This window comes from Micrasema longulum, unplaced genomic scaffold (assembly GCF_059751315.1).
Source record: "Micrasema longulum isolate JH-2025_06_02 unplaced genomic scaffold, ASM5975131v1 h1tg000662l, whole genome shotgun sequence".
In the NCBI taxonomy this organism is placed as follows: Eukaryota; Metazoa; Arthropoda; class Insecta; order Trichoptera; family Brachycentridae; genus Micrasema; species Micrasema longulum.
This window is the reverse complement of record NW_028277858.1, coordinates 621-22,291: the sequence shown is the minus strand read 5'-3', so window position 1 is coordinate 22,291 and position 21,671 is coordinate 621. Positions and strand designations below refer to the sequence as shown.

The 21,671-nt window shown below is 31.8% G+C and overlaps 1 protein-coding gene across 1 annotated transcript in view; it reads right to left on the bottom strand.

The window, feature by feature from the left end:
* Positions 1-18,497, bottom strand: part of LOC148279845 (ATP-binding cassette sub-family G member 1) — a 74,347-nt gene extending 55,850 nt beyond the window's left edge. Inside the window, exon 1 of the mRNA XM_088229298.1 lies at positions 18,082-18,497. Within this exon, the coding sequence (XP_088085424.1) occupies positions 18,082-18,349 (268 nt within the window). The 5' untranslated portion in view covers positions 18,350-18,497. The remainder of the gene's footprint in view (positions 1-18,081) is intronic.
* Positions 18,498-21,671: the final 3,174 nt, after the last annotated feature.

Below are 21,671 nucleotides of genomic sequence, written 5' to 3'. Positions count from 1 at the left end.
GCGCGGCCGGGCGACTGCGGACTTGTTCGCGCATAATCCAATTACCAAATCTTCATGAGAAACTCAAAATTTATAGGATCTGCAAGAAAATCATTAAAAGTGGTTTATAATATATTTGCGACGGTTTTTTACTGGTTTCGTTAAAAAATATATTTCTTAATTACATACATTTAGTAAATAAAAAACTCCTTTCTGTTTGTGATTTATAGTATATAAGTTAAATGTATGCACTTAGGTATAGCTAATACTGGTATCACAGCAATCGAATCTTGTTTTAAACGATTTCAAATTACCACACTATTTAGCACAGAATTTACAATTAAAATGTTTGTAAAAATATGTGAACTTAATGAGAATGTTAAAAAATAATTGACGACCTTAATAATATTGCAAATAACGAACCTTTTTATATGCCCTTTTGTCAATATTTATGTTGAATTAGTCAGCATAGCGTTCGTCGCTATGAATGCATAATTATATGCACCGACTAAACCGCAAATCGTAATCCTAAGGCTCGATACACACACCCATTTTTCTAGCGTATAGTGATGCGGGGCATTGAGAGCATCATAAATCGCACAATCAATGTATAAATTACAGTACAACTGAAAAATGCTAAAACTTAAAGAAGATTTAATTAATGCTTACGAAAGATTTTTTAAAAATTACTTTAAATAACAAAGTCTAAAAAGGCATCGAAACGTTGTTTTCGTGTTGTTTCCTAATACAAGACTATTACAACTCAAAAGTACACAAATATATAATAGTTGATCATAAATTTTTTTTTAATCAAGACGCTTTTTGAATTTTTATGGTAAAAAGTTTTTATAAACTTGTGATGTTCATTTATCAGGTAAATATGAATTTTTAAACCCTTTTCAATGATCTTAAAGCTGCCATTTTTTTAGTTGTAGTTACATTGGGAGTGCGAAATATTATATATATTAATTGATTTTTTGGTTAATTTTAATCAAAAAGCGTTAATTTTTTGTAATACTAAAATAATAAAGGTCTATTCAAGTAGCTTTCAGTACGTAACTATTGCAAAAACGAAAATCTAAACCAAGGATGTTTCAATCTGTTGACTGAACAATTAGAATTTATTGAATGTACATACAGAAGAAATATGTTCAGCACTAATTCTTTTTAAAAAAACGCATACTCGCTTAAATAAGTTTATTCCCCTACATAAATATAATGATATACGAAGAATGATAATTAATATGTTTTTAAATAGGCGCGAAGGTTTTCACAATCACTGTTATCAATATGTTTCTTTTTTGGGTGTTAGATGTTTGGGCCAGTCAGTTTACCCTAAATATGGCTCCTGGAATGGTAGCCAAAACGTCGGAACAAATCCAACACACACGGTATCCCCCCAAAAAGAAACATATTTGTGTTTTTTGAAAGTATATTGAAATAAATAAAAAAGTAATGTATATATAAATACATAATATCTATTATGCGCATACATTGGGTTTACTGCAAACCAATTTTTTTTGGCGTATTGTACCGAGTGTTGTTCGGATCTTTTTCCGACGTGACGTTTCGCATTTCAGCAACCGCTATCAGGGTTGATGCTTTAGATGGACTTTTTTGAAAGCCCCCTCCACTTAGAGGCCTTGTGTCCTCTATTCAGATACGCATATTGCAAAAAACCACTTTCAAGCTTTAACCCTTTATATGACACATATCTTGTGTTGATTTATGCCTTGCAAAACTAATAAAATATTTTAAAGACAATGAACAGATTTCATTTGAAAAAACTGAGTGAAAGATAGATTTACCAGGGTACTTTTTTACGATACCTTAGTGACATAAGACTTATTGTATATACGAAATATTAGAAAGTAAAACACCTCAATTCTGGTAAGTCATCATAAACGTTAAGCTACAACAGTTGTCGAGTTTACGAAAAATATAACAAAACGGGTTGCATGAAAAAAAGTAACAACATGCGACCAAAAAAATATTTAACCAATTTTTTAAACTTTACAAAACCTATCTTAGTGTAACTGGCCCTAAATAGATTTTGAAGTTTGAACAGATTGACAAAATATGCACATACATATATTATAGTATAGTTTGTATAATGTATACATAGTACAGTGAAACTAGTAACTTGTATGCATCGGGCTTAAGTTTACATTAACACGCAAATTGATTTTAACCGAACGAAAGTAAAACCAAAGCGTGTTAATAGATGCTAGTTATAAACCGGTATTAATCATTTTAGAATAATGTATTACGTGCCGAATGGTGGTTTCTGAATTTGACCTGTTTTCAGTCATTATAAAATAGCTATGGTTTTTAGTACGGTGTCTGACTGACCTTAAGGTTTGCGAGAGAGCGGGGAGTGTTGGTTTTACTAAACTTTAAGTTACTGTGCATTTTATTATTTATTTATTTGACTGATAGCGGCGTGATAGTTTGTTGCTGTTGATGCTGTAAATAAATCGACAATAACTTGAGTGTTTGCACATTTTTTTTTTGCGCCAATCAACCAATTTATTATTAGAGCCCTAATAAATAGGTATTAATGATTTATAATACATTGAATTAAATTAACCTAAACAATCTTAGAATCGATATAAATTTACAATAGGTATAGTCATGGCATGGTCTAGGCAGACATGGACTGTGTGTAGCGTGTCATCTCAAGTCAGGAGTGATAACACAGTCGCTTCTTGAATGTTGCTGTACGAACACATCGACAGTACTGTTTAGAGACATTTTGTTAACTGTTCTGAGGATTCTTGGCAGAGGAGAAAAGATTCCGACGTTGGTTCTAAAATTTCCCACGGCAAATAGAGCATTTTTTTTTTTTAATCATTATATTACATACACAAAATTTTAATTTATGCAAACTGGCTTTGACTGCCTAACTAGGGTTATTTACTCCGTTCTAAGACAGTCAAAAAATTCAAAAAACAGTAATCAATATATAGAAACAGTTATAAAGATACAGGACAAAGTGAAAAACATAGTAAAAAATGGAGCAAAAACATGGTAAAAAATGAAGAAAAAACATAGTAAAAATGTAGTAGAAACATAGTAAAATTGTAGTATAAACATGGTAAAAATGTAGTAAAAACATAATAAAAACAAAGTAATAAATGTAGTGAAAACATAGTAAAAAACCATTAAAATATATAAATATGTCTATAAAAATATTTTGAAACTCAGTAAAATGCGAAATAAAAACAGAATACATAGTAAGAAACATATTTAAAGTCATAGTAAAAAAATGAATGTACATATGTGTATAGCAAAAAGCATATTTAAAAAAAAAACAGCAAAATACCGAGTAGAAAGAGAAAAAAAAAATTGGTACGCAAGTTACGGTGAGGTAAATCAAGGTCGATCTGAGCAAGGATATCATGGGCATCTATGTAGTTAGATATTATTTTGTGCAAGATATTAAACCGGCCAAAACCCCCCTGAATTCTAAACTGAAAATGTGAAAGTGTTCTAGACGATCATAATAGTTTATTATAAGAGTATTTAATCCATTTCTAAATATTAACGATTTCTTAAATTCACGTTGAACCGATTTAATCCGCGACGAATCTCATAATTAAGAGACCATATTATAGAACTAAATTCAAGCAAGCTACGAACAAATGATTTATACAGTGTGCAACAGAGATGAAAAACATTTAAGAGAAGCTAATATAGAATTCTAGGCTTCAAGGGCTTATGACCTGTCAATGGCTGGTTTAAGTGGCCACTTTACACACTGTGTAACATTCACCATTCTGCCCATATTCGAACATCTATGTTTCTTCAATTCTTTCATCTGTTGATGAGATTCATCTTATTGAATTATTTCACCTACATACTAGACAACGCCTGAAAATCTTATTTTTTTCAATTTCTATACTTCTTCATGGACCAGGTGGATATGTTGTAATATGTTAAACAGCTCCCCAGGGAGTTGAATCTAGTCCTTGTCTACAAAAAATTGAACAAACTAAAATATTGTTGATGCAGTGTAATTGCAATTTTTGGGAATTTGGCATGGCTTAGATATTCGAATCTACAGATTTTGTATGCTCTCTTTGAGATGTAATCAATTTTGAATTTAAGTCTGTTACCCCAAGATCTGACAAAAAGTACTGGATTTTATTCCCTATAGATTGACATTTGTCTACGTGCATTTGGACAAGCTCAGAATATTGTAGATTTTTCTGTCTTTGTTAAAAGATATCCAATATCTTAAAAATCCCTTTATAACGAAAGTACGTTATCTTTGTCAATAGATTAGGTATTGAGGTATATTTGATTTACATTATGAAATAATACATACAAAGTATTCAAGTGGCAATGGACACTGGATACATACAATATATTTTAAAGCTTTATGTTACAAGGAGCTACGTAGAGTTACCTTCTCGGATTAAAAATAAGGAAAGACGGCTTAAGCCCGAGTGAGGTGAGGATATTTCCTCTCAGTGCTACACATCTGTTATTTCAATGTCCGATTTACAATTTGCAATGTAAATTTAAATCTGAATGAGAGGAAACAAATACTTCGGATAGTCAGATATGCGAAAATATTCATAAAAACAGAAAATTCTTATAATCACATGAAGATACGTTATTTATTTATTATATATACGGCCTAAGCCAATTACAACAGTTACATGAAGAAACATAAATGCAAGAAACTGAACAAAAAGAACATAAAACTATTTAGCAAAGACAAACAAGGGCAAAACAATTATGATATACAATATATTCATAAAAACGAAAGACCTAAGACTTCGAGCTAAACCATGCCAATTCAACTTCATCCCACGCTGTTTAGTCGCGAAGAGATCTACGAAAAGCCAGAAGATCTATCCCAAAGAATTCCAAGTCATGTGATGAATTGACTAATCTATACATTCTGGACATTGGGGCATAAAAACCAAAGTTGCTCTTAGAAGATTTTATAAATGGCAGATTTTGACTTCTGGTGACACGGTTGGGAACATGAAAAGAAATTGATTGCAACAGAGATGGGACATCACTTAAAGCATTAAGTATTTTGAAAATGCATATAAGGTCCATCACAGTTCTACGTCTCTCCAATGAAGACAGATTAAGAGATTGCTCTATTTCAAAATAGGAATAATTACCCCTTTGTAATCCGAGCAACCACGCCACTTTTCTTAGAAAACGGTGTTGGACAGACTCGATATGGTCAATATGAGTCCTGTAGAATGGAGACCAAATAGGAGAAGCGTATTCTAGATGGGGTCGAACTAGTGAACAATAAAGAGTGAACAATTTAAGTTAGCAAAACAAATAATTTATGATAAATTGAGTTTCCCTACTGACATTTCTGGTGGAACTGAATTTTATACAATTAATAATGTATTTAAATTTAACAAAATTCTATTTTTAATTTTCATCAGTGAGCGGGTTCGTCGTGAACGACATCGTCAGACTGGTGAAAGATTAAACAAATTCTTATATATGTTATATACATACATACATACAAGTGAAAGCAGGGGTTGTCAAACATGATTCTATATGATTATGGGAATGAACAACTTTAAATTAAACGAATTTAAATACAACGAATGAATAATCATTACTTCTTTATTGTAATCCACAAAATAAATTGAAATAAGTAAGATATTGATTGCTTAAAACAACAGTGAGATAAACCAGAAATTTCCTGTTATGTTATATACGATATATTAGTATATAAAATAAATTAATTTTCTTTAAATAATAAAATATTGAAGTTAGATAGTTGACTTTATAAAAATATAGTATTCATAATGTATAGTACTTCAAATAATTTCATTTCAGACAGATCCTTTGCACACCTTGAAGTCCTATTATCTTAGAATATGTTCTTCAGAGATATCTCACTGTCGCTTTAGGCAAAAATTAAAAAAAATAAATTAAATGGGTGCTTTTGCGAAATCGTTAAGACGGTTTGTTTTACTGATACTGTAATCTATCAAGTACCTACCTAGTGAAAAAAGTTTTTTAGAAATAAAAAAAACTATTCATATTCTTAAGATATTAATAGAATATCAGCAAGAAAATTAACCATCGCTACGATCATAAAATAATCAATAATCAAAGCGTTTATGTTTTAGGTTTTGCGAAAAAATATGTGCATTGCGCAATGCAAACGGAGATTGAGTCGACGAACACCAATCAAGTTTATTATAAAAATTTGTCCTTCAATTATATGTCCATCTGTCTAAGAAATGTACCATATTCCATACCAACAGATCTGATAAAGTTGCTTTTATAGACTTAATCGCAAAAAAGAGTAGGGATAAATCGCTGCAGTGCTCAGACGTTATTAATTTACAGTAAATGGTTAATTGTAATTAGAATGGTGTGTGAATAAGTAATTGATATTAACCTCTAAATGCGAATAGATAATTTTATCAATAATGCAAATATTATGTTTATGAGACAGGTCTAGATTGCACATTATTTGACTCCGGTTTTGACCTTCGAGACATGATAAATTATGATAGGATGACTATCCGGAATAAGTTATACTCGTAGCTATATTTTAATAACTGGACCGTTTTTATTTGAATGACCTACAACCATCTGAAAAGGTCATTTTCATCAGCCCTTGTACATCGTGATTGACAATAATTTTAATTCTCCGTTATGGTTTACACATACAATGCTCACGCGTAGGTACTCGGGCATTTTGCCTTTAACGATTGAGGTCGATCGTTGACTTTTTTACCGCCCGCTTTTTCCTTGTTATTTTTATAAAGAAAAAGTTATAATTAAGTAATAATAGGATACAGATCATACGAAAAAAATAATGGCACAGAAAAGTGCCAAAGAAACTTAATCTCGAGGAAGAAGCCCTACAAAATAGATTCACTAAGTGATATAAGCGACGGGCTTCTCTCTACAGGAGGCTTCCAAAAATTCTAAAGACAGATGGAGAAGGAACGTCACGACTTGCTTACCAATAAAAAAAACGAAAAAATTAAACAGAGGACGAGCTATGTAGCGAAGCTTTATGATAAAATAAAATTTCAGATAATATGCGTTATTAAACTACTCCGAAGGGTGTATTCAATTGAATGAAAACAGTAGTTTAATGTGCAAATCGTTTCCTGAAAATGATAGCAGGTAGTTGAAGGTTGAGGATTATATTTAATTCAACGTAATAATTCGCATTTAGATTCAGTGTCAATAGATCAAAATAGCGACACAGAACTGATACTAATCGACTATAATCAAAAGTTCAAATGTCAAATATGCAATACTAAATAAACTGATATTACTGGTATTAATAAATAATAATATTTAAAATTAACACTAATGATGGATCTACGTAAAAAGATGATAACTTTAAATGTCCACTTTACATACTAAAATAAGGGCCAATAAAATATCATTATCCATACTTAAAATGGATTGCGTATTCAACTTATTTTATAACTCGTATTTAAATGTAAAAGGGGACTTTTTGTAACCATTTAAATCAGTCATGGGTAACCATTTCATTTAAAAAAACATGTAGGGTTCAGGGTCAGCGAACACTGTATAAAAATAAATCTCAGCAATTCAAACAAAATTAAAAAGACACATGCATCTTCTCATGCACTATATTTAACATTACACTCTGTGGCCCGTTAAAAGCTGTACCTTTTTACTATTGAATATTACTATATTATCGGGTTGTGGTCCCGTGGCCAGTGTCTCGGACTCACGGAACAAAGGTCCGTGGTTCGAATCCCACTCTACCCCAACTTGATTCCATTTTATAATAGTGAGTTATTTGCAACTCGTTGACAATGGCCCTCGAAATTAAATATTTGGGTAAATCATAAGAACGCAAATATTTCTTTTATTAATAATAAAAATAACAAAATCTTTTGAAAATAAAACGCAATTTATTAAAAACTGTTTTCGCGAAAAATCACCTAAAGTTTGATGATATTATTAATTATCTAGGTATTATGAAAATAAGCTTACATAAAGCAGACACTACTACGATGTTTTGAGTTTATGAAACTAATTTCGGTATTTTATTTTATTTTATTTGGGAAATCAACAGTTCTACATACATATTTATAGTAAACAAACAGGTATAGTGTATAAACTCAGAACTAATAACAGATTTCCACAAAGTATACAAAGTAGGTAAAGAAAATATAATACATATCAAATAAATACATATAAGTTTATACTTATAATATAATTATGTTATTTTCATGTAGTTGTAAATATTTTTCAATAATCAAATATTTTTTAAATATATTTTTTAAGAACAGTAAGTTATTGTAAATTGGGCGGGATTAGGACAAGAATGCTTGAAAATAGGATAAGGAGGGGAAGGGAGATGTACATATTTATTATTATAATGTCTACTAAGTTACATAATGCATTTTTAGTGTTAACTTATTGGTACCTGAAACAGGTAGTACTGTCTACAAATCCTGGCTGGCACATGTATTGTTATTAAACTAAATAGTTCTGTACAATCAACTATTCCTGTCATAATTTTGAAAAGCAGTAGTTGGTCCGCACACACTCTGCGGTATTGTAGAGAAGTAATTCCATGGAAGGTGGAGGCAGTGAGAGTTGATACATAAGAAATACCGGTTTTGTATTAGGTACTTTATATTAGGGCCTTTGGATTATCAAAGTGTTTACTCATTCGAATTATGAAACCTAACATGCTCAATGCTTTGGGGGTAATTTTATTGATATGCGATTCAAAAAGTAGTTTTGAGTCTAAAACAATCCCAAGATCTTTAATTTCGTATGATTAAAACTCAAAAATTTCAGCGGGCCGCGGCCGGATCAAAACGTCTCACGGACCGGATCCAGCCAGCAGGCCGCGTGTTACCGATATGTGATCTAAAAATTATTCTAAAGATTTACTGAGATCAACGAATACGATTATTCATATTTGAAAATGTGTACTTTACCTTATCACGGCTCTTCAGTCATAAAAAAAACAATACGCATGGGTTGCCCTCAGAAATCGGTTTTGGGTCCAACCTTTTGGAACGGAATCTTCGACGCCCTGTTAAGACTGCCATTTCCAGAAGGTTGCGCGGTAGTTGCTTATGCTGATGACGTTTTTTTGTTGCTCTCAGGTAATAACAGGAGATAATTAGAATGAAATTGTAGCTAAGCAATAAGTTTATTGACATCATGGGGAAAACTAACATTTTTACCGCATAAGACAATGGGATGTTGAAAAGCGGGCTTGACGGGGAAAGAAACCCAACAATTAAGATTAAGATAAATGGCGTCGGGGTACGTTTTCATGAAAGTATCGGGTATCTAGGCGTAACTCTGAACAGAAAGGAATATTTTTTTACTTAGATAGATAATAAGATTTAGAGCAAGGCCATGCCCCATATCATAGGGGGATCTACTTCGTTCAACTGACATCCGCAGCTAGAGTGTGGTACCATCGCGCGAATATTGGATATATCCAAAGTGCTCTTTTGAGTTGGCAGAGACCACCACTGCTTACTGTCACAGGAGCATATAGGACTGTATCGACGGCGGCTCTTCCAATCTTTGCGGGTGAACTCCCAGCCAATTCAGAGGTGATGGAGTATTTTGCGGTAAAAAAAATTTAAAAAAGGTAACTGCGTGAAGATGATAAAATATTGCTGTTGTAGGGATGAAGACTCGACGAATGGAAAATTAAATGGGATTCAGAGGCAACAGGAAAATGTAATTACTCTTATTTTCCCGGCCATTCATTGCATAATGGAATTTAACTATCTTAACACGAGTCACTACATGATACAGCTAGTTGAGGGTCATGACGAATTCTGGGGAAAAATCTATAAGTTTTCCCTTGCTGAAAGTCTGGAAAGAGATTTACAATTCTTGACGTGTAAAGAGAGACTGCTCGATGGCTTGACTGGGGTAATGAAGCTGACATGGAATTCCAATTTCTTTTGCAATCCGGACAATTGCTGTGGGAAATTTTAGACCCACCCTCGGATTCTTTTCCCTCCTACAGCAACATTTAAGAAGCAAGCGGTGTTATCACTCCTGACTTAAGATGACACACTTTTCATGTCTGCTTAGAGCATGCTATGACTTTACCCATTGTACATTTAAATAGATTCTAAGATTGTTTAGGTTAAGTTAATCTATTGTTTTATACATCATTAATGATAATCTATTAGAGCTCTCATAAGCCTGTTGATTGGCTTAAAAAAAAGTACTAGCTTAAATAAATAAATTAAAACCGCATATCGGCTACGTACTTTGAATTGAACTGCGCCAAATCAAATCCTTGATTAATTTTACGCATTAATTCTTATCTTTAAAATAAAAATATCTCTTAAACGTAACCTAGAAATATAAACGATGATGCAAATCTACCAGTCAGCTAAAAACTGCGCGTTGATCGGACGAAGAGCATAAAGCGTGTCGTGCTAGAAGTCTGCCTTTCAAATAAATTATAAAATACGATTATTCAAGTTTTTATTTTCTTTCTGATGATAGTAATACTTCCAATTTTTTTAACGGACATGAAATAATTTTCATTAACAATTTAAAATGATGAAACTTATCGTAACATAGACGGATTATTAAAAAATAAAATGTTATTGGCTGGTTTTAGTAGAAGAAATTTGAATGTAAAATTCATTTTAGTAATTTGAAGATAATTCATTAAATAAAAAAGAGATCAAAACATAATCGTAAATTTTTGTATTTAAAAAGAAACATCATTTAAAACCACAAAAAAATTGTGATATTTTTCTTGAATTCTAGATTAATTTATGTCTTCAATAAACAATCGTTCAAAAAAATCAAAATAGTTATTATAAAATATTAAAGTTCAAACCTTTTTTGTGTTATTACTTTGTTTTAAAGAATATTTTGGTGGTAGATATTTAATTTATATAAGTAGTATGTTTTTAGTAAAATTTGAATGCCGTCAAATAGTCAATATGAACTATTGCTTCTTCTCGTTTTTGACTTTTGTCTTCTAAAACATTACATTTTCTCTATTATTTTTTTATCATTACATAATCTCTAACCATTACGTCTTCCATGGCGCCGTTTATTATTAATGAAATATTTTTTACATTAGCAATATTAAATATTTTCACGGTATGTAACTTAAAATAAATTATATTTGTGATTTTAATGTGTTTCAATATATTTTATCACATTTTTTACATTTAAATGTAAAAATTCAATAAACCTATTAAAGGTATTGAAGTTTATGGAGACCTGAAATGTGTTAGATTTTTGTAAGGTTGACAGTAATCGTAAAATACCGAAATCAGAAGATTAAATTAAAACATTAAGTGTTTACTCAATGCCAAAAAATGATCTTGTAATCATAAATTAATCTGTAAGCAATAATTCCGCTTATTATGATATCAATAAATCAACCATTTATGGTATTTACGCATAGTATATTGACATTGACTGGATCAATACAGGTACTCGTCCTATGGTTTCTGTATTACTAGTAACTATTCTCGTAACGGATATTACCTACACATTCCACCAGAGGGGCAACTACAAAGGCTATCTTCATCGGTACATACCGAGTCGGTATACTTAACTTCTGTACTATCTCTATCTACCTCGGTAAGTTCTACTGAGTTGTCATGTCGATGTCATATGATCGAATCCAACCAATAAATAATGCCGAAATGAGATAGGAAAACATTATTTTTGCAGATTTTCTGAATTGTGATTTTCCACTGTGATTGTGGGTTCTTAAACTAGCCAATAACAAGTCATAAGCCTTCCATATTCCTTTTCTAGAAAATGTTTTCTCTATTTTAGCAAATTTATATATAAATTCATTAATATACACATTTTAAAGCAAGAAATTCAATATTTTACTTTACGGACAACTGAAGGCAACTCTGTTAACTTCCCACTAAAATCGGAACCCAGAAATTAAAATATTAAGCAAAGCAAAAGAAAAACTCAATTCGTTTCTCACTTTAGTATTTTTTTTTTAATCCGCTAAATCAAAATATATAAAAAAACACCCTCAAATTTTACTTTACAAGCCTATTTGGCCTATAATATTTTTTATCGTCTAACAGGCATTTCCAGATGAGTCATGTAAATAAAGTTATACTAAAAAAGAAGTTATTCCTAATTCAATTAGGCGACTCCATTTTGAAATTTAATCACATATCCGATTAACAATCATCACACATAAATTTTCAATTCAAAATACAGAAAACACTGGAATTTTAAATAGCTCACTCACTCATTCCCTTTCCGCACCTAATGGTGCATAGGGCACTGCATTGGAACACCAATCGCAGCGTATATTGATTATTTTTGTTGCACAAAGATAAGATGATCATTTCGCTTCAGGTGCCAGTCCAGGGACTATGAAATATTCTAGCGTAAAAAAAACAACTTTTTTAAAAAATATTTTCATGTCAAACATGTCGGGAATCGAACACAAGACCTCTTGCATGGTAGGCAAACGCGCTGACCACTACACCACGAGGCCGACAAGCTAGCATTTAAAAAAAAAATTCGTTTGAAATAAACATTAGGAGTGAAAATAATAATTACCTCATAATAGGGATATATCACTTTTTTTTAAAAGTAATAAAGGTCTATGAAATACTGTTCCGTAAAAATAAATGTTGGCTAATTATTAATAGCATAAAAAATATTTTTTAATTTATATTCCATTGGCCACGCCCCTAATACGTCACGGTTCATGTTATTTGTTCCTGCCCATTCAAATTTTTTTAGAACATTGTTACAAATCTTGACGTCACAACTGCTAAGGACAAACATGTTGCGTTTTTCTAGCAATGAATTTATATTAAGTTTATTTTTTACATTTATGTATGAAAACCATTCTCAACAATATCCATATTGATTTTAAAAATACAAATAATTATTCTAAATCATTTTCATATATTCTTATCGGTATTCGAGGTATGTGATATTTACCTATCATGAAAATACTTGTCCTAGTATTTTATTATTTAATTGAATTTTATTTTATTTTTCGTAAGCCATTTCTTGCTTGGAAACATGATGGCACAGACGTGACATAATCGCTTAACAAAGCAGATAGGAAGAACATGTATTTATAATAATAAAGATAGGAAACAGGCGTAAAATTAGAATTCAAAATAAAACAAATTCACGCTTGGCGATGCAGAATGATACTCCCATTTGAAGGTTAATGGCAATCATTTGTGTCAGAATCAGACGCCATTTTGCAATTGGATGAATTAAAATAGGTCCATTCTCTATTCTAGGGCCGAGTGCTAGGCAACAGTTTTCCATTTTTTCAAGAAACCATGGTCAGCAGTCATGAAGCATTTGCTAAGAATATAGTTCTGTGATGTTAATTATTAATTTATTTTATTTTATAAATTTATCGCATTAAGTATTTATTTATTAATTCATTCAAAATTACACTCGTTCAATATGAACTTATTAAGGCTTTTAAGGCTGTGCCTGTGTTAATCCATAATAATTTACAATAAAAATAAATAGTAAAATGAATTAATTTACATTATAATGACATGTAATGCAATTGGATAACAATCCAGAAAAACAAGGAATAAATAATAAAATTCCAATGAAAACGATGTGAAAAAAAAACAGATATTAATTTTAAAACATAAATTATACAAATTTAGATTCATAAATAATCAAATATACAAAATAATAATATCATGAAGTCAATAGAAAAAAATACAAAAACATAATTGAAAAGATAATTGAGATATGGTTTCTAGAAACTCACTCTGTATTATAGTAAGAAATGACAACAACAACAACAAACCATTACGCCGTTTCCCCGTAAGGGTAGACAGAGAGGATAGAACGCCACATCACTCTATCTTTGCATACAGATCTCGCATCTTCTACATTCATAGATCTTCTCATGCAACCGCGCCGATTATTCCGACTTTTGCCATGTCCATCTTCAAGTATTTGTTGGATTTGGTCATGCCATGTCTTTTTTGGTCTTTCTCTATTTCTGCATCCATCAACATTCGCATTGTAAATATTTTTAGCCGTTCTTTCGATGTCCATTCATACATGTCCAAACCAGCGCAGAGCTCCTTTCTCGTACGAAATGAGAGTAATAAATAATATGCCAAATAACAGTGAGTACTTAATTAAATAATACAAAATACATAATGAAAAAACACGAAAATTTCAAAATATCTTAAGCAAATAAAAATATGGAAGGAAAGCAGATTAGTCAGTTTTCGCTAATTTCGAACTTTAAAAAGATTGACAACCTCGTCCCTATCGATGTACAGAAACCAATAGCAAACATAAAAAAAAGAAATCGGCACTTGTGGAGTTCTATAGTATGGAATTCTATTCTATTTCATTTATCGTGGGTATTCTAAGCTTCTTCTACTTTCATACATCTTCTCATGCACGCGCGCCGATTATTCCGACATTTGACATGTCCTTTTTCAAGTATTTGTTGGATTTGGTCATGCCATGTCTTTCACGGTCTACCTCTATTTCTGCATCCATCAACATTCGCATTGTAAATATTCTTAGCCGTTCTTTCGCTGTCCATTCGTTCTACATGTCCAAACCAGCGCAGAGCTCCTTTCTTAATTTTGTCGATAATGCTTGTATCAGCCTTATATACGATACGGATCTCAACATTTATGCATCTATCGTACATAGTTTTACCACACATTCGCCTGAGAAATCTCATTTCGACAGCAGTCAGCCTACTTTCATCCCTGTTTTTATCCAAGTTTAAGTCCAAGTATCGCTCCCATACATCAGGGTCGGGACCAGGTCTTCGTTGTGAACTGCTAATTCTGCCTCTTGCGACAAACATTTATTTGCCAAGGTTGATTTAAGTGCTCCGTTCACTCTGTTCCCAGCACTCACCCTCCTTTCAATATCTTTCACAGTCATTCCATCCCTAGTAAACATACTTCCCAGATACACAAATTCCTCTACTTGTTTTAGTATAACTCCATTCACAGTGATTTCACATTTAATCATACTTTCCTTTCTTTTAAAAAACCATCACATTCCATTTATCGACATTCATCAGCAAATCGCTTTCCTTGCATACATCTGATTTTTATTTATTTATTCACACTCTTTATCAAAATACAATTCCATGTTCACTTTGCCCAGCTAACAAGGTAACAGCTACATACCCCGTTCCAAGCTAGGCAATTACATTTTAATATAATATAATAGTTAACAAATTAATATAGAGCACAGACAAACAAAATTTAAACTTATTCGGATACCCATTTTGATTCATATACATACAGACATACACATATATACACACACATATATATATATATATATATATATATATATATATATATATATATACACATATATACACATGTACATACACACACACGTGCATACACCCATGCGCATACACATACATACATTCATAAAAACATAGACAATTTATTTATGCGAAACTTCATGGTTGTCATCTATAAATGTTTTTTTTTAAAATTATTCCTTATTTACTGTTATATTGTTGAAAAAATACTCTACAATCTGCAAAAATGCCCTAAGTCGTATATTCACTATCAGGCGAGATATTTTCTGTAATAAGTCAATATAACATAAATCCGTTCAGGGAAAATGCACCAAAGGACAAGGGAAGCCGTACTGGTGGGCCATCAATAACAATATTTCGGATGTATTCAGCGGAACTTATGGAGCAGTACTGACTTGAGAAAGGGTGAGATTGTTGGTCGGCGACATGATATTCTGGAGATGTCTAGTAAGTGATGTCTACATGCTTGACTCAGGGGCAAACGTGGCAATTATTATTTTCTTTCTTTTCTCTTTTTACTAATTAATGATTATTTTACCTAATGTAATAGGTACTGTACATAAGATAAAATGCTTACATAACTTTTTTAATTAAAGAAAAAAAAACATTCCACACAAAGTGACTATAGTAGGTACAATGTGACTTCAATTTGAATTCCTTACTGTGGTATTATGTATCAGCGAAAATGCACTAATTCATGTCAATCCATTATTATTTTCAAAAAAAAATGTTCTGAAAGCTCAGTTATTAATTATTAAACTATTGAATAAAATGTAGTAAATAAATCAATTTACCATTTTTTTAAGTTGGCTTAGAAATGTTTTGTATAAAAAAATTGATTTCGTTACAAACTTTAAGCTTCAATTATCTCAGAAGTAGTAATTTTGACTAAGCGCTTTTTCGCAGAATCCCCACATTACTTATAAACCCGGTATAAAGTTACACCAGGGTGGTAAAATAAGGATGGAAATACAATCCATATTGAACCACTGTTATAAGGATGATATTCTCATCCGTATTCTTAGGCGTAACTTTATACCAAGTTTATGAGTAAGGCTTAATAAATACGGAGCGTCGTTTTATTATCAGTTTATAAGTTATTCGTGTTTTTTACACCACAACAGAGTAGCAGACCCATTTACATTGGTAAATAACAACAAAGAAGATACAGGCTTAAGAAAAACCACGATTCAATTTTATGTTCTAGGTGTAGTTTTTTTGTGCCTGAACGGATGAAGTAGTTCCATGAATCTCAATTTCCATGTATTCAAAACGGTACGCATATATGCTGCAATTGTAATTTCAATATAGTGCCCTATGCACCACCGCGTGCGTATCAGGAAATAATAAAGAAAGTTAGTTTTTTAGATCTTAATTTGTTGCAACAGAGAGAAAATATTTTTGCATTTACAGGGATTATGACCTGTCATTGGCTGGCTTAAGCGGCCACTTTACACACTGTGTAACATTCACTATTCTGCCAATGTTTTAACTTCCACATTTCTTCAACTCCTCTAGCTGAAACCTTTATCATGCGGGTGAGATTCATCGGTTTGTACCATTCCACCTACTAGGCAACGCCTTAAACTTTTTTCAATTTATATACTTCTTCTTATACCAGTAAGTTAAATCAACGATGCTTTGCGTATGACCAAATGATTGTAGACAGGCCGGATTTCTTCTTGCAACAGATCTGTTACAAATTTAGATCTAAATTTGTTTCAAAGTTTTTGTTGGATTTAAATATTGTAAAGGATTTTCTATATTTTGTAGGTGCTGTTCACATTTGTCCGCTTCACGGTCTAATGGTCTGCGCGTTCTCCTACCATGCTCGGGTTCAATTCACGAGATAGTTGACACCAAAGATTGATTAAACCCTTTCACCCCGGGTGTTCATACATTTTTTTCTACAATTCAATATCTCCATTTTTTGTGTACTTCGGTTATGGGTATTACACAAAAAGGGTAGTTTTTAATTTTGGCAGCTGGTTTCTGGCTGGTTTGTTTTATTTGGAGCGAATTCCTGTCGTCCTTACAAATGAAATGTATGGGTAGTTTTAAACATATTTTTAGTCAAATAAAAATAATTTGAATGAATAAGCACGTTGAAAGATAATTACACATTTTAAATGAATTTTGTCAGTCGATTATCAGTTTAAGACCCACTGTTTATAAAAATAGTTTCTAAAGAATAAAAGATAAAAAAATATTTAAAATATTGTAATTTTTTTTATAATTCTCTCAGTACACTCGTAATACAAAATATGTTAAATATCCACAGTAAATAATTCAGGTCTAAAAGGGTTGAAATACTGTTTTTGTCAATTCCTAATATATTTCGTTATCTTTGGACTAAGACTGATTATCCTACCTTTATGTAATAAAACATGTAGTAAGATATGCAGTTTGTCGTACCAATGCAGTGCTCTATGCACCATTAGGTGTGGAAATTTGATAATTGATTATGAGATAAAAAAAGTTAGAAAACTTATTTACCTATTTGTTAAGCTATGAAATATTCTCTCTACAAAAATATTAAAACTGTTTACTACGCAATCATAGACTATTCTGCAGTATGGAGACGCGTTATATGGAGGTAGAGGCGTTATTATTAATTACTTATGAACAAAATATTTGTAATTTTTAGGTACTTATTTTGTAAATAATTTTAAAAATAAATAAAATTTAAAAAATGAAACTGCTGTGTTATAATATGTATATACGTACATACTTTTTATATTTTTACTAAATGTGTATTTTTTGTAGGGTGTACATTAAAAAATAAATAAATAAAAACTTACTGCATCTGAGTTTGGAGAATGAGTACTGCCGCACTGAGAATTTGATGTCCTTGAACTCCAAGTCAACTGGTTTCCTCTTCGGGAAGCGGTACTCCTTCAGAGTCTGCTGGTTGAGATGGAAGTGGTTGTTGTTCGGCAGATCCAGGTCCTTAGGTCCGCTGCCGACCCCGCCCCCGCCCTCAGAGGTGGTCAGCGAGTCGCTAGACTTGCTACAGCATGCCAGGGTCCCGTCCTGCCCCTTGCTCGGAGAACTGGGTGACTTCTCCATAGCCGATCAGTCTATTGTCCACTTCACTATTCCACTAACACATCGGAGTGACTAAACAAATTCATCTAAACGTGTTCGTTTCAATCAGTGACTTAAGTTTTAAAAACAATGGTTTTAGAAAATGTCGCGTGTAATATTTTCAGCAGCTGAAATAGAAAAAAAGAAAATTAAAGTACAGTCCATAATTCGGATCTTTAATGACCTCTGTTTTATGCATGCATAACCATAAATGTTCATATAAATCACTCATGTGTGTCTATTAAACATTCGAACGCAATGTACCTTCTTAATTGGATATCTGCTTTTTTTGTATATTTACATACTACGTAAACAAAACAGTAATTGCCTTTTATTGATAGTAAATTAATTTACTGGTTCAATTTTTATATTTGAATCTGGTTGTGGTCCCGTGGCTAGTGTTGTGGACTCATAGATCAGAGGTCTGAGGTTCGAACCCTACTCTTCCCCTATGTTCTCATTTTCTAAAAGCGAGTTATTTACAACACGTTGAAAATGCTCCCAAAATTTAAATAAATCTGGGTAAATCGTAAGAACGCAAACATTTATTTAAGAAAAATATGTACTCGTATGTAGGTTTATATTATTTTCAATCAATTTCATATAATTCTAAAAACATGTGTGTGTATTATTTAGTTTTTCATAGTGTTTACATTGTTTTCTAAATGTATTTAGCTTTTTACATTTATCTCTGTAAGACCCCCTGACAAGGCGGGTCAGGTGTTTTTTCTACTTTTATTAACATGTATATATTCTAATGAGTAAAGTTTAAAAAAATAATTTGATTATTTTATATTTAAAACGTTTTTGGAAAGAATTTGATTCTACTCACTGCGTTTAAGCACTTTTATTTCAAACATCAACAGATAAAAAAAGCTATTATAGAAAAACGAATGTTCAAACAAAGACAAAATGGTGAATGTTACACAGCGTGTAACATTTAACGACGCCTCGATATCCAGTCCCATTTTGAAAAAAAACTCAGATTACAATTATTGAATTTTTTTTTTGTACCAAACCAAAAAGTAAAATAAAAACGCAGTCGATTGATTTTCGAGCCTTTACAAAAAAAAAATCAAATTAACCGTCAGGCGCTGGCAGAGAGGATAAAACGCCACTTTACTCTGACTAAGCATACATACCTCTCCTCTACATTTATACATATTATCATGCACGCACGCCGATTATTCCGACTTTTGACGTATCTATCTTCAAGTATTTGTTGGATTTAGTCAAGCCGCGACTTTCTCGGTCTTTCTCGTTTTCTGCATTCATCAACATTTGCATCGTAAATCGTTTTAGCCTTTCTGTCACTGTCCATTCGCTCTACATGTCAAATCCAACGCAGCAATCCTTCCTTGATTTTGTAGATAATGCACAGATCTCAATATTTGTGCACCTATCGTGCATAGTATTAACACATATTCGCTGAGAGATCGCATTTCGACAGCGTCTTTACAAAATGCATTTTATACATGCATATAATTTAATAAAAAAATACAATACAAGTCATTGATGGAGCGTTATATTTATTATTGATTACATAATGATTACTCCAAGCTCATGGCTATATCAACAGTGGCGTATCGAGTTTGAAAAACAATTAAATAAAATGATAAAATATTATTTTTCAGGTCGTGTATTTTATTGGCATTATTCTTTTTTTATTATATAATTTTGTGATTAATATTTAATTTTTGGCTATATGACCAGCCCGGCCCCATTTCTGGTTGGCAGCCCTATGGACCACATCGGCGATCTTTGTTCTCGCTCTAATCTATGTATTGGTTTTTCTGTCTCTCAACGAAATACCCAGCATTCTCCTTTCCATGGCTCTCTGTGTCACTGATAATTTGTGTAAAAATATTTTCGTGAACACAAAAGTTTTACAGCCATATGTCAGTACAGACTCTAGGTGGATCAAAAAAGTTCTGGAATGGCGACCCAGAACGGGTAGAAGAAGTGTCGGCAGGCCTCAGACAAAGTTGTCTGATGACATAAGACGTGCAGTTGCAGGAAGTGGTTGGATGCGTTTGGCTCAGGATAGCGAAATATGGAGACTAAAGGCCTATGTTCACCATTGGACAAGAGACGGCTGATGATAATGATGATGATTTAATTTTTATTTTATGCACTAGATGTTTTTCTTCCAGTTAAATAAACGTCTTTCTCTTAAATTAATTTATTCAATGATATTTTACGCATTACAATGATGTTTTGAATTGATTGGTATTAATCTGCTGAACGTGATTAAAAAATAAACGATGTCACAATTACGAAAGATGTTGATGTTATTTTAATGAAAAGAAGACACAAATAAATTTGTATGCACAGGTGATATTTTCTGGTAACTACAATTAACAAATTATGACTTATGAGAAATGCAATTCATTTCAAAATAATTTCATGAAAATATCAAATTATTTTTTATTTGTAAGATACGTATTTATTTTTATCAAGATCCAACATTTTTTTAATTTCGTCAAATGCATTAAATACATTATAATACAAACGACCGTCTCTTGATCTGGTGTTTTCCGATGACTAACTTGATAGTTGAGCGGCAACTGATAATATACTGCCAATACATGACCATCATTCAACACTTAAGATACTATGTAGATCAAAGATGAGCCATATATTCATTTTAAAGTTGAGGATTAATTTCCAATTTCAATTTTTTTACGGTTAATCGAATTTTTCTACTTTCACTTTGCTTTTTATGCAGGGTGTTCTTTAAACCCTGTCACATCCGAAACCTCGATGATCAGTATGGGCAAGAAGACATATTAGCATATTTAAAAAATATTTAGAACAAAGAAAATTTTAAAAAATAAAATATTTAAAAAAACAAATGGTTGCTTACTTCTGCAGGGCAGAAGTGAGCGGAACGCGGTGCAGTATCAGACTCCCCACTCCCTCCTAGTCATTTCACCCCTGCAGAAGTAAGCAACCTTTTGATTTTTTTGATATTTTTTTCGTTCTAAAAAAATATTTTAATGTGCCAATATGTCTTCTTGCTCATACTGATCATCGTGGTTTCGGATGTGACAGGGTTTAAAGAATACCCTGTAGATTCATTTTATGTAAATGCCCCATGGGCATAAATAAATACAACATAATTATTTATCATTAGAACCTTCAGCTCCCTTTATTTTGATTTTCTTTTATTTTTTTACTAGAAATTTATTTATTTGTAAACCCTTACGGATTACATTTTTTAAAAATTTATTACAAAAAAATAATAACGTATCCTAACTCTATGGGGCCAAGAGCCTTGAGTTGAGTTGGGATACAACATAAT